The sequence below is a fragment of the Anolis sagrei genome, chromosome 1 (assembly GCF_037176765.1).
Source record: "Anolis sagrei isolate rAnoSag1 chromosome 1, rAnoSag1.mat, whole genome shotgun sequence".
In the NCBI taxonomy this organism is placed as follows: Eukaryota; Metazoa; Chordata; class Lepidosauria; order Squamata; family Dactyloidae; genus Anolis; species Anolis sagrei.
Window position 1 is genome coordinate 157,101,162 of NC_090021.1, and position 14,045 is coordinate 157,115,206.

The 14,045-nt window shown below is 41.2% G+C and overlaps 1 protein-coding gene across 1 annotated transcript in view; it reads right to left on the reverse strand.

Annotated features, from left to right (window-relative positions):
* The window catches only part of PCSK2 (proprotein convertase subtilisin/kexin type 2), a 175,930-nt gene that overhangs the window by 44,312 nt on the left and 117,573 nt on the right, over positions 1–14,045 (reverse strand). The window contains exons 6-8 of the mRNA XM_060784162.2: positions 8,486–8,562; positions 3,119–3,207; positions 361–536 (exon numbers count right to left, since the gene is read on the reverse strand). Coding sequence (XP_060640145.2) covers positions 361–536; positions 3,119–3,207; positions 8,486–8,562 — 342 coding nt within the window. The remainder of the gene's footprint in view (positions 1–360; positions 537–3,118; positions 3,208–8,485; positions 8,563–14,045) is intronic.

Consider the following 14,045-nt stretch of genomic DNA (forward strand, 5'->3'; position numbering starts at 1 on the left):
GTCTCTCTCCCTCGCCTCAATAACTCATAAATCACTAAATTAAAAATGGCAGCAGAATATGACAAAATATTTGGCCTGGTGCATAACTATAAAACAAATGAATTCTAGTTAAGGTTGTGTATATGTGTGTGACATGACTCCATGTTTCATTTCCACAAATTTCTATTTGACAATAAATCACTTCAAAGATACTAATACTTTAAAATTATTTTAAGTGTGTGTCTTAAATATTGTAGGCCCTGTAAGATTATGATGATGATGCAATGAACTCCATACAAGTAGTTTGGAAAAGTACAGGTTACAAGTAACATCTCTAAGAAGTAGAAATACCACTGTGATGCATTAGAAAATGACTCTTACTTTATTCACCCCATCTGCCATGGCTTGTAAGGTGAGCTCTCTTGGTCCATCCACAGTTTTACCATTATCAGTAGGGCCCCAGCTGGCACTGTAGATATCTATCACTTGGGGCATGTGGCTGATAGAGGAGGCCTCTATAATGTCAGTCATAAATGGCTGATCCAGCATCCGTATACCTGTGAATATAATCAACAAACCTATAAATAATGAACTAAAACAAATGCATAAGCACAGATGGTTGCCTTATCTGAGGAGATGCTTGCATAAGAATCAAATCAAATCATTTATTTCGGTCATTGACCAGCACAGGAAATAGAGTCACATTTTCATACAAACTTGGTATGTTTGGTACATTAAAAATATAAATATAACTACTGAAGCACAATTTGGGTGAGGGAGTGGAAGGGGAAACAGGGTAAAAACATACAATGCCCAGATCCATCACCAAATTGTAGATTCAGGGAAGAAGATTACTGGACACACAGTTAACTTTTGGGACTAGTCATCCCCTGACGGATTTTGTATGCTGTTGCACAAAACTTTGCAACATTGTAGGTTGTAGATGAATTAATATCTGCAAGTAGAATGGAGGTATAAAATTGTCCTGAATGGCCTGGGTGCTTGTATATCAGAGGTAAGATAAGCCTGGCACGGATATCCCTGTAGAACGGACACTGAAGGAGCACATGTTCTATTGTTTCTACATGACCCGAGTCACAGGGGCAGAGTCTCTCTGGGAAAGGGATCTTCCGGTAGTGGCCTGCGAGTACAGCTGATGGGAGAGCGTGCCATCGAGCCAGCGTGAAAGCCCTTTGAGGAATAGGAACCTCTAAGTTTGTTAAATATGCCATAGGGGAGGCAAGATATCTGCTGTCTTCATTGATAAGGAAGGTTGGAACCGAGGCCATATTTAGTTGTCGCTCTGTGTCTGTGATACTTTGTTTAATAAGTGCTTTGGCTTGATTGTAATCCATAGCGAATAGTAGACCTGGAAAAAAATCCCAATGAGGAGATTTTTGATGCTACCGCCTGCTTCCATGTGGATTGGAAGTCATCCTTTAAGGTTAGTGGGCAAGATCAAAGGGTGCATGGGATAGTCTGAACCAGAGGTTGAGTATGGCCACCCACACCCTGGCCTCAATTCTCATAGAGCCCGTCTCTACTCGCAGGGAGGCATTAGAAATGCATTTAGGGACCTGCAAGGCCGATCTCAGAAACTTTGACTGAACCAGCTCTAATGGGGCAAAACTGGGGAAGGGGCCTAGCTGAGCACCATACAAGAGTTGGGCTAATGACTTTGCTTCAAATAGCTTGAGCGCTGCCGGTGTGAAGTGGCCCCCTCTTGTCCTAAGATATTTAAGAATGGCAATTGAGCTCCCCTGCACGGTGTTGGATACTTGATCCCCATGAGCTCTTCTGCTACCATTAGATTGGAAAACTACGCCTAGATATTTGAAGGATGTAACTTGTTCAACTTGTTCAGCAGTTTTGTTTTTTTGTAATCAAAGTAAAGACTTTGTAAGAAGTCTTTCTGATCTACTGATTTTCTGACAAGTTTCCAAAGCCAATGCTGGTCTGATCTCCTGTCGATAAAAGGAGATAAGCTTTTCATGTTTCAAGCAACAGATCACTACAGACCTTCTCCATCAAAGTCCCAATTTGAATTTGAAAGAAAAATAATTACACGCCACTGTAAAGAACCTGAACCTGAACCTGAGACTCAAAGTCTCTCCACTTCCCCACCACCCCAATTTTAGCTGCCCACTTGAGTGTGCTATAGACTTCAACTTTAACTTGTATTAAATTCTGGATATGTATGTGAGTAAAGCAATTCCTCAGCACAGTGGCAGCACCTAATACTGCCCACTCTTCTGCCCTTAAAGTAACAGAAAGGTCCACGGTGCTTGAATGAAGGACCTTCCTTCTCTCCCTCCCTTCCCTTCTTTCCCCCCTTTCCTTTCTTTCCTTTTCTTCTTTCCTTCTCCTTCCTTTCCTTCTTTCCCTCCTTCCCTTCCTTCCTGTCCCTCCTTCTTTTTCCTTTTCTTTTTTCCTTCCTCCCTCCTCTCTTTCCTCCTTCTTTCTCTTTCTTCATTTCCTTCCCCTTCATTTCCTTCCCTCCTTTCTTCATCCCTCTCCTTTCTTTCCCTCCTTCCTTCCTCCTTCCTTCTCCTTCCTCCCTCCCTCCCTTCCTGTCCATCCTTCTTTCGTTTCCTTCCTTCCCTTCTTTCCCTCCCTCCCTTTTTCCTTCTTTCCTTCCTGTCCCTCCTTCCTTCCTTCTTCCTTTCCCTCTTTCTATGTAAGATATAAATACAATATTAAATGGAAGGGACAGTCAAGAAGTAACGAGAGAAGGCGGGAAAGAGGGAAGGAAGGAAGGAGAGAAGGAGGGAGGGAAAGAAGGAAAGAAAGAAAGATAGAGAAGCAAGGAAGGAGAGAAGGAAATAAAAAAGTGAAAAGAAAAAGAGAGGGAAGGAAGGTGAGAAGGAACGAAAGATAGGGAAGGAAGGAAGGATGTAACCAAAGAGCAAAGAACGGGAGGAAAGAAACAGGTAAAGATGGAAGAAAGATGAGAGATAGGAAAAGAAAAAGAGGAAAGGAACGAAAGAGGGAAGGGAGGAGAGAAAGTGGGAGGGAAGGTTGGCCACAGCAACGCTTGGCAGGTACAGATAGTCACTTATTATAAGGTATCTGCTGTAATATGGAAGGACAACTTTTATAATGAAAGAAACCAAACATAGTCCTTTAATGTATGTCCTACCTGCCACCTTGGAATTATATGCCACTCCAACACCACAGATGTTGTTGTTTGCTGCAGCAGATACTTCACCAGCACATCTGGTTCCATGACTGCAGAGAAGGTAGAGAACATCAAGACTGGTTAAAAAAATTAAAAGAAAAAAACCCCAACATCTCATATCTCACTATGGGATGGTGCCATTACTTCTCTTCATTGCTACAGAGCAAACTTGTTTTGAAACAGAGAATACACTTTTCAGAAGTTAATTCTCATAAGGCATGGGGGACTTGCTGGGTGGGAGGGGGGAAGAGAGAGAGTCATTTGAAGAAAACCAAGTCGAAAATCTAGGCATGTTCAAAACTCAACAATACCAAAGGACTAACTTTGTAAATCAACAAGGACTGCTGTTGGCACCTACAACAATGTTCCTGGGTCCCCAGAACAGCATTTTCTAGATCTCTGTCATCAGCAAAATAAAATTTTAAAAATCTTCTGCTAGCTCTTATGAGTCTCTTGATTATAATTATCAAATCACTAGCCATCCCCTGCCACGCGTTGCTGTGGCCCAGTCTGTTTATGTGGAAAATAAAGTAATGTGAAAGTATTGGTTTCTAATCTATGTAATTTCTTTATGCTTGGGGTAAACAGTACTTCTTGTTGTTTCTTTGTCTGTGTTGATGTGGAGATTGTCTGGTTTGCCTATTCTGGAACATGCAACATATCATTGTCCTTCTTTAAGGGTCCCTTTCAGATCTATGATACTATATCTCTCTGTGTGTGAATCACATATATAAGTCTATATCTATGGCTGGATGGCTCTCTGTCAGGAGGGCTTTGATTATGTTTTCTTGCCCTGGTGAAGGGAGTTGGACTGGATGGCCTTAAGTATTTTCTGTTGGTCATTGGAGTTCTGTGTGGGAAGTTTGCCCCAATTCTGTCATTTGTGAGGTTCAGAATGTTATTTGCTTGTAGGTGAACTATAAATCCCAGTAACTACAACTCCCAAATGTCAAGATCTATTTCCCCCAGACTCCACCAGTGTTCACATTTGGGTGTATTTAGTGCTTGTGCCAAGTTTGGTTCAGATCCATCATTGTTTGAGTCCACAGTGCTCTCTGGATGTATGTGAACTACAACTCCCAAATTCAAGGTCAATGCCCACCAAACCCTTCTTGTGTTTTCTGTTAGTCATGGGAGAACTGTGTGCCAAGTTTGGTCCAATTCTAGCGTTGGTGGGGTTCAGAATGCTCTTTGATTGTAGATGAACTATACATCCCAGCAACTACAACTCCCAAATGACAAAATCATTTTTTTTTTATTGAAGGACATACATTGGGTTGTTAGGTGTCTTGTGTCCAAATTTGGTGTCAATCCCCCCAGTGGTTTTTGAGTTCTGTGATTATCACAAACGAACATTACATTTTTATTTATATAGATTGCTCCCATCAGTACTTGGCATTTCTTTCAAACTTTGCAGAACATTTATGTTGCAGTTTTGTCAGTGGTGAATGGTAGTTTCCTCATTAATGGGAGTGAATTTCTACAGGAGTCATCCAAGGGATAAGATTTAGCCCTTTGATTAGCTTTTTTAAATTTCAGACCAAATAGCCAAGCAAATTTACGACATACTAACAAAGAAGTCACAAAGTGCCAGAGTATTTTATACTGTTGATTTTATAGTTCTCATCCATCCTGAGAGTTTTACTGATGGATGACCTTAGAAATATTTCAAATAAAAGAAAAATATTACTAACAAAGAATGAATTTTCATTTTTGTTGTTTTTTTTTTGTTGAGTTTGTCCCTGAGAGAAAAATATAGATGGCAACAAAGTATAGTGAAAGCTCTTGCAAACTCACTCCAGTCCATTGAAAACATTGCATTTATATTCAACCTTTTAAAAAAATGTTTGTTTCTGTGTGCTTGCTTTGTTTTGTGTTAGTTTGCTCTAATTTTTTCATTACCTGCATCCTTTCCTTTATGCTTCAAAGGAGTACAGGAGCAAGGACAAGAGTAACGTCATTATTATTATTTTGCTTTGCAAGAGAGTTTTTCCTGAACCACAATGCACTCTGCTGACAATTATTAAACAAATGGTGGGGGATAGTACTCTTATGTTGCTAGGCTTATGTGGCCAAGTATCTGCAGCATGTGTAGCATCACACATTTTCCTAAATTACAGATCAAAAAACCACAGGCATCTCCTCTCCCTCTCAAAGAAGGAATTATTATTATTACTAGCTGTCCCCTGCCATGTGTTGCTGTGGCCCAGTCTGTTGATCTGGAAAATAAAATAATGAGAAAATGTTGGTTTCTAATATATGTAATTTCTTTATGCTTGTGGGTAAACAGTATTTCTTGCTGTTTCTTTGTCAGTGTTGATGTGGAGAGTGCCTGGTTTACCCACCCTGGAACATGCAAGATATCATTGTCCTTCTTTAAGGGTTCCTTTCAAGTCTATGATACTATATCTCTGTGTGTGTGAATCATATCTATCTATCCATCTCGATCTATCTATCTATCTATCTATCTATCTATCTATCTATCTATCTATCTATATCCATGGCTGGATGGCTCTTTGTCAGGAGGGCTTTGATTATGTTTTCTTGCCCCGATGAAGGGAGTTGGATTGGATGGCCTTAAGTATTTTCTGTTGGTCATGGGGGTTCAGTGTGGGAAGTTTGTCCCGAGTCTGTCATTCATGGGGTTCAGAACGCTCTTTGATTGTAGGTGAACTGTGAATCCCAGTGACTACAACTCTCAAATGTCAAGGTCTATTTCCCCCAAACTCCATCTGTGTTCATATTTGGGCGTATTGAGTGCTTGTGCCAAGTTTGGTCCAGATCCATCATTGTTTGAGTCCACAGTGCTCTCTGGATGTAGGTGAACTACAACTCCCAAACTCAAGGTCAATGCCCACCAAACCCTTTCAGTATTTTCTGTTGGTCATGGGAGTTCTGTGTGCCAAGTTTGGTTCAATTCCATCATTGGTGGAGTTCAAAATGCTCTTTGATTGTAGGTGAACTATAAATCCCAGCAACTACAAATCCCAAATGACAATATCATAATTTTTTGAGTGATGGTCACTCCTTGTGTTGTGAGACGTTTTGTTGCCAAATTTGGTGTGATTTCATTCATTAGTTCTTTTGTTTTTAAGGTACTCATTATGCACAGAGCATTTATATATATATATAGATTATTATTATTATTATTATTATTATTATTAAACTTTATTTATACCCCGCCACCATCTCCCCAAGGGGACGCAGGGTGGCTTAAATAAGGCCAAGCCCATCAGTACAGTAACACAGTATAACACAAAAACACAGCAAAATAAAAAAAAATAACATAAAATACAAAACCAATATAAATAAACAGCACAACAATATAAAATCAGGGGATCCGGGGATAAGGCAAGATTTAATTGCACATACCAGAAAATAAAGTGATTCTGAGGGCATTTTATGCAGGGCTTGGTATATTCAATCACTGAAGGTGCATTGGAACAGCTAAGTTTTCAGGCTCCTCCTAAGGCAGTGGTTCTCAACCTGTGGGTCCCCAGATGTTTTGGCCTTCAACTCCCAGAAATCCTAACAGCTGGTAAACTGGCTGGGATTTCTGGGAGTTGTAGGCCAAAACACCTGGGGACCCACAGGTTGAGAACCACTGTCCTAAAGATTGCCAGGGTGGGGGCTTGCCTAATATCTCTGGGGAGCGAATTCCAGCACTGAGGGGCCACTACAGAGAAGGCCCTCTCCCTCATCCCCACCAATCTCCAGATCCATTGCCCCCATATGCACCTATTAGGTTAAAAAACTTATTGTGCACACTCAATTCTGCAGTACTGCTCAAATAACATGGATGCAGGCAGAAAAGTATTGGGAGGATAGAAAATGGAAAGTTACTTAATTTTACTCGTCTGTAACTGTTTCATACCCACAATTGCTACTAAGTTACATTCAAATAACTTTTGCTACAAAAGGGTTGTTGTAGGTTTTTTTGGGCTATATGGACATGTTCTAGAGGCATTCTCTCCTGACATTTCACCTGCATCTATGGCAAGCATCCTCAGAGGTAGTGAGGTCTGTTGGAACTAGGAAAAGGGATTTATATATCTGTGAAATGATTAGGGTGGGACAAAGGACTCTTGTCTGCTGGAGCTAGGCGTGAATGTTTCAACTGACCACCTTGATTAGCATTTGATGGCCTGGCAGTGCCTGGGGCAATCTTTTGTTGAGAGGTGATTATATGTGCCTGATTGTTTCCCCTCTGTTGTTTTGCTGTTGTAATTTTAGAGTTTTTAAATACTGGTAGCCAGGTTTTGCTCATTTTCATGGTTTCCTCTTTTCTGTTGAAATTGTCCACACGCTAAGATAGAACATGGCCATATAGCCCAAAAAAACCTACAACAATCCAGTGATTCCGGCCATGAAAGCCTTCGACAATACATTTTGCTACAAATGTAACTTCCCCAACCATTCTTCCCACTTCAGCAGTCATCAGCTGCATGAGGAGAAGGATAGATTGGAGCTAATATCAGACACATGTGTCCTGCCATGTTCATTTTGATCAGCAAGATGCTTTGCATTGTCTCTGTACTATGTGCACTGGATGATAAGCCTTACCATGCGTTTAACTATGTTTGTATTTACTTGCATATTAGGGCTGATGGAGAATGCCACTTTCTCTCATTTGCTGCTCAGAGTTGTGTATCTTGATCTGCTAGATTTATGATCAGCTGCAGAGGAAGTTTATTTATAGGCACCAGAAGCTGCAAGGTCATCCCTCATAAGTGTCTTGATATCAAGGGGGAAGGAAGAGTACCTTTGGGATGTTTTGGAGACAAAAGGGGAAACCCACATAAGAATCCCAATGACCAACAGAAAATACTGTGTTTTCTGATGGTCTTTGGCGACCCCTTTGACACTCCCTCACGACCCCCTCAGGGGTCCCGACCCCCAGGTTGAGAAACATTAATGTAGTGCGTGAGAGAGTGTAGAAATGGAAATGAGACAGTGGGGGGCGAATTTGATAAAAGTGTAGAATTTTGACTTCCCAGTATCTTCAGTGTGGTCCTTTCCTTTTCCTTTTCCTTTTAACCTTCCCTGTTCTTTTGTGTCTTCCTCTCCCTTTATTCGTATTATCCATCCCAGAATATGGGGAAAGATAGGAGGGAACTGGGTAAGACAGATTCCTCTGCTTTTCCCTGCTCCCATCCCACTCATGAGAAGAAGCCCTATGTGTGTGAAACAAACACAGATGTAGAGAATATCTTCCTGTTGCGTGGATATTATAAGCACAGGAGTAACTTCCTGTTTTATATTGATAAAAGTTTGGACTGGAGTTAGGCAAGCAATTGAAATTCCTGCATGGCTAGACATTGTCCTTACCTGTTAAACCAATCATCTGTATAGCGGGGGTACGGATATGGGTCATTACTGCTGAAATCATAGCTGGCTTGTGCATTCTGGAAAACACAAAGAGAAAAACAATATATATATATATATATATATATATATATATATATGCAGGAAATTGTAGTGCATGTTCAGTTCAATATAGTGAGGCACTTGGGGCAGCCCTTATGAGATTTTCTGTTGAGAATCAGGCATGGTGTTCAAACTCTACTAGAGTCAAAAGGGACAACAAGAAAGCAACGTCATTGTAGCAGCTGGTGAGTCCATTGCCAATATGGAGCACTGAGTCCATTCCAGATTGTAGAGTCGATTCTGAAGAACCCATCCAAATTCACAAACCCAAAATATGTTTAGCACCCTGGATAGCTCTTTTTAAATTCGAAATAAAACCTAGAACAGATTTACTTGCCAGCATAATAGGGAAGTAATAGTTCCCAATATAATTTCACCTCTGAAGCTCAAACTACAAATTATCTTAGCTGCATGCCTTTGTATGCATAGTTGTGACTTTTGGCACACTGCCCATGTTATCTATGGCTTAAGTGTGTACTGAAGATAAGGCAATTTTTGCTTTGTTCTGTTCAGTTTGGATTTCTGATGTGAGATAACACCATTGAAGCTATTTATACAAGGGACTCTAGTGGCAAAACTCACTTAGGTATCTTTTTTGCACCTCTAATTAAAAAGACCGAATTGTGTTAGTATGAATATCCTTGTCTATAGTTGCTAGATTTGAAACTGGAGAGGAATCCTTTCCTTTCCGTGGGGAATGCTAGAAGTTGTGCTCCAAAAACCTTTTCCCCTCTCCAGCTTTATTTTATACAGCTTCCTGTATTCAGTATTATTCCGCTGTTCAATTATGTCTCAAATACAAAACAGAGCAGCTGCCTTTTGGCTCTACTACTACTCACCTTTGCCTAGTGCAGCAGGAATGCTGATGTTTGGTTTGCCCTTGCAGCACTCTTGAAAACTAAGCTTGCCAAAGACAACCAAACCTCTCCCCTATATTATTAAAACATAACACGATGTCCAGTAGAAAAAACCTCAGCTGCTCTTCCAGTATGGCTGTAATATACATAGTCAAAATGGTAAATAAATGACCAAATGCAGATAATTAAATTTATACATCGAATTTCTCTAGCGAATGAAGTGTTTCTGAATATGGAATTAAAAGAAACCCATGTATTATTCATAGCAAGCATTTTGGAGAGGCTAGAGGAAATTAAATCCATCCATAATTCACAGAAACCTCATTCCTTAATAAATAACAGGTTTTATTTTGCTAAAGGACAAACTCTTGTCTGTCACAAGTGTTTCTTCAACAGATCTTCAAGGGTACCTATTTTAAGATGTGCTCTGCTTGTTCCTTTCATGCATAGGTCCTTTGGGACAATCTCTTCAAGTAGGTGCATGTGAAAGCTGGTCAAACTTTACTTTTCAATAAGATATTTACAATATCGCAATAGTTGGTGGTCGGAACATGCAAGCCCCGTCACCACGACAAGGTGACAGTCCATCGAGGGAGGGTCCTGCCAGCGGACCTGATGGGATCCCTGCTGAAATCTTTAAAGAGGGAGGACCTGAGCTGACACAACAACTTCACCAGCTCATAGAAAAAATGTAGTTGACCAAGAAAATCCCAGCAGATTTCAAGAATGCCACCATCATCACCTTCTTCAAAAAAAGGGGAAAGAACAGACTGCAGAAACTATCGAGGTATCCCCCTTCTAACCTCCGCTGGGAAAATCCTCGCAAGAATCCTTGCAAACCGCCTTCTACCCCTCTCAGAAGACTCCCTCCCAGAATCCCAGAACGGCTTCCGCCCCTCCAGAGGAACAGTGGACATGATCTTCACTGTACGACAGCTCCAAGAAAAATGCAGAGAACAAAATCAACCTCTGTACATGGCATTCATCGACCTTACAAAGGCATTTGACACAGTGAATCGCAGCGCTCTCTGGACCATCCTCCAAAAAATCGGGTGCCCTGGCAAGTTTGTGATCATCCTGCGGCTCCTCCATGATGACATGATGGCAACAGTTTTGGACAGCAATGGCTCCCAAAGTGACCCATTTAAAGTGGAATCGGGTGTCAAACAGGGATGTGTTATTGTCCCAACTTTATTCTCCATCTTCATCGCTATGATACTTCACCTTGTTGATGGGAAACTTCCCACCGGAGTAGAAATCATCTATCGGACAGATGGCAAGCTATTCAACCTCAGCAGACTGAAAGCCAAAACCAAGGCTACAACAACATCTGTTATAGAACTCCAGTATGCTGATGACAATGTCGTCTGTGCGCATTCAGAAGAAGATCTACAAGCCACTCTAAACACCTTCGCAGAAGCATACGAGAAGCTCGGCCTGTCATTGAACATTGAAAAAACCAAGGTGCTGTTCCAGCAGACACCAGCCAACCCCTCTCCAATGCCAGCGATACAGCTTAATGGTGTAACATTAGAAAATGTTGATCATTGCCGAGGAGACAATCCTCCTCGGAAAACAAGGGATCGCCTAAAGTAAAAGTAAGTAAGTTGGCAGTGATGCTCATAGGTCATCCGAAACATGGAGTTCATGCCCATAACTCACCCACACTCTTTTTTAATACATATGTTGTTGTTTATGATTTGTGGTGATCCTTGGTTGAACCCATCATGGGGTTTCTGGGACTGAAAATGTGTTATTCACCTGAGCACAGCTGAGCAATAAATCGAAGCCTGATATCCAGAATATTAGTCCAATGCTCAAACTGCTGCAGTCTCTGTAACTTTCTACATCTTTAGAAAGTAATTCCTGTCAGCCTTTGCCAGTAAAATCAGTTGGGTGAAGAATGCTGGGTGCTGAAATCCAAAGAAATCTGGAGGAGTGTATCATTCATCCCTTTAGGCAATTGATAGGTATTTGTGGTACAGAGAATCATGGGTAAATATTTCAAGCTAACATCCTATACATACATCCCTGACAGTATGTTTGATTCAGCCCTGAGACTTAGAACCATAGAATCATAGAGTTGGAAGAGACCTCATGGGCCATCCAGTCCAACCCCCTGCTAAAAAGCAGGAAAATTGCGTTCAAAGCACCCCTGACAGATGGCCATCCAGCTTCTGCTTAAAAGCTTCCAAAGAAGGAGCCTCTACCACACTCCGGGGCAGAGAGTTCCACTGCTGAACGGCTCTCACAGTCAGGAAGTCCTTCCTCGTGTTCAGATGGAATCTCCTTTCTTGTAGTTTGAAGCCATTGTTCCGCGTCCTAGACTCCAGGGCAGCAGAAAACAAGCTTGCTCCCTCCTCCCTGTGGCTTCCTCTCACATATTTATACATGGCCCTCATCATGTCTCCTCTCAGCCTCCTCTTCTCAAGGCTAAACATACCCAGCTCTTTAAGCTGCTCCTCATAGGGCTCGTTTTCCAGACCCTTGATCATTTTAGTCACCCTCCTCTGGACACATTCCAGCTTGTCAATATCTCTCTTCAATTGTGGTGCCCAGAATTGGACACAATATTCCAGGTGTGGTCTAGCCAAGTAAGAACAGAGAGCACAATATTCAAGAACATAATATTATTAAAGAGCACAATAGTTTCCCAACATTTCATTTATATATCTATTTCTAAAGTAGGGTGACCATGGTCTACAGGAAATGATTTGATGATGGCTAAGCTCACCTACTCTTGCATAGAAACTATGCCATTCTAGCATTCAACACATATTATTCAAACAACAAGGCAAATAATTGGCTCATTTTTTCAGAGTGCCCTTTAAAAAACAGGTGGCAAAAGTTATATTAGGATAAGAATATAAGCATGTGTCAGAGTAGCAGCTGTGAACGGAGAAGTGTAGAGGGAGAGTTAAATAAGAAGTATTTTATGCCAAGAATGGCCAATTTAGGACTTCCAGTTGTTGCTGACTACAACTCCCAGGAGCCTTAGCCGGGGTCTGTGGGAGCTGAAGAACATCTAGAAGGCTACAAGATACTCACTCCTGTTGTTTGAAATACTCCCTGTGCTACTATCACTTTCAGTACCATGCATGAGAAATTAGAAGCAGAAAAATTGAAAGTTAACAAGTTTGGCACAGATACTGGCTATTTTACAAAAAACCAACAACAACTCTAAAGCATGGGTGGCAGAGGTGTTGAGCATAAATACAGAAGCGAACTCCTGACCTTTGATTTTTAATTTTACTTTGAATAAGGGGCTTTCTAAAATAGAAATGAGAGCCCAATGTAAAAATTAGAGGGTTTGTTGTTAAGTACACTCCATATGACCAGCACTTAGGCACTCAATTCACACAATGTTCCTTCTGTTGATTTCTTTGTAGGTTTATAGGCATGCTGTTATGCAGGTTCATTTCCTGCTCCTGAAAACAAGCTTAGCTTGCCCAAACACAGAGCTGCCAAACCGAATATATTGTGCCTTTATATCTTGGCCCTGTCCTGAAAGCTCAGACCTGATGGTGGTCTTCCCATAGACCAGGGATCCTCAAACTTTTTAAACAGAGGGCCAGGTCACAGTCCTTCAAACTGTTGGAGGGCCAGATTATAATTTGAAAAAAAGATGAATGAATTCCTATGCACACTGCACAGATCTTATCTGTAGTGCAAAAACACTTAAAAACAATACAATAGTTAAAATGAAGAACAATTTTAACAAATATACACTTATTAGTATTTCAATGGGAAGTGAGGGCCTGCTTTTGACTGATGAGATAGGATTGTTATTGTTGTTATGTGTTGGGGTTCAGCCTGTGTGTGAACCTGAACCTGATTCTCTGATTGTATTCTCTGATGCTAATGTAGAAAACAAGGTGAATTCTGAGGCCAATTTAGATGATGATGGTTTGAGTAGTGATCCTAGAGCCTTGGAAAGTGAAAGTCAAAATTCCCATGAGAACATGCATTCTGAGCCGAGTGGAGAAGTTTCACTCCCTTTTCCTCCCAGCCTTAGTTCTCCAGAGAATCTGACACCTGGTCTGCCTAATGAGGATAGGTGGGGGCAGATTTGGCAGAGGCGGGGAGAAGCACAAAGTTTACGTAGGTCAGCCAGATTGAGAGAAATGCAAACAAAAACCTAAGGCGTGTTTCACAATAGATTTCTCGGCCTTAAGTATGCCTGGCCTAAATGCAGCTTCAGACTAGGCATCGTTCCAGATTTATGTGCAAGCTTTTGCAAGTCTCCTGATTCAAGTGGCCTTGTTCCTCAGAGGTTTTCTAGTTGTTCCAAGTATGGTTAGTGGATTGCTAACAGGTTCCAGGATTCAGCAGTTTTGCTGTGGGTTTCATAATCTTGTTTATGGACATTTCTTGTTGCTGATTTTTACTGTGACTTTTTACCTTTGCCTTTTTCCTCTATTTTGTATTTATTTTTCATCAATAAAAAGGATTGTTTTCCTTGAGTCAAGTGTGGTGGAAGGTTGTCTGAGGGTCCAGTTTCCTGCTCTGGGTTGCAATGTTATGTGCTTTCAAATCGTTTCAGACTTATGTTGACCCTGAGCGAGGGCCGGGTAAATGACCTTGGAGAGCCGTATCTGGCCCCC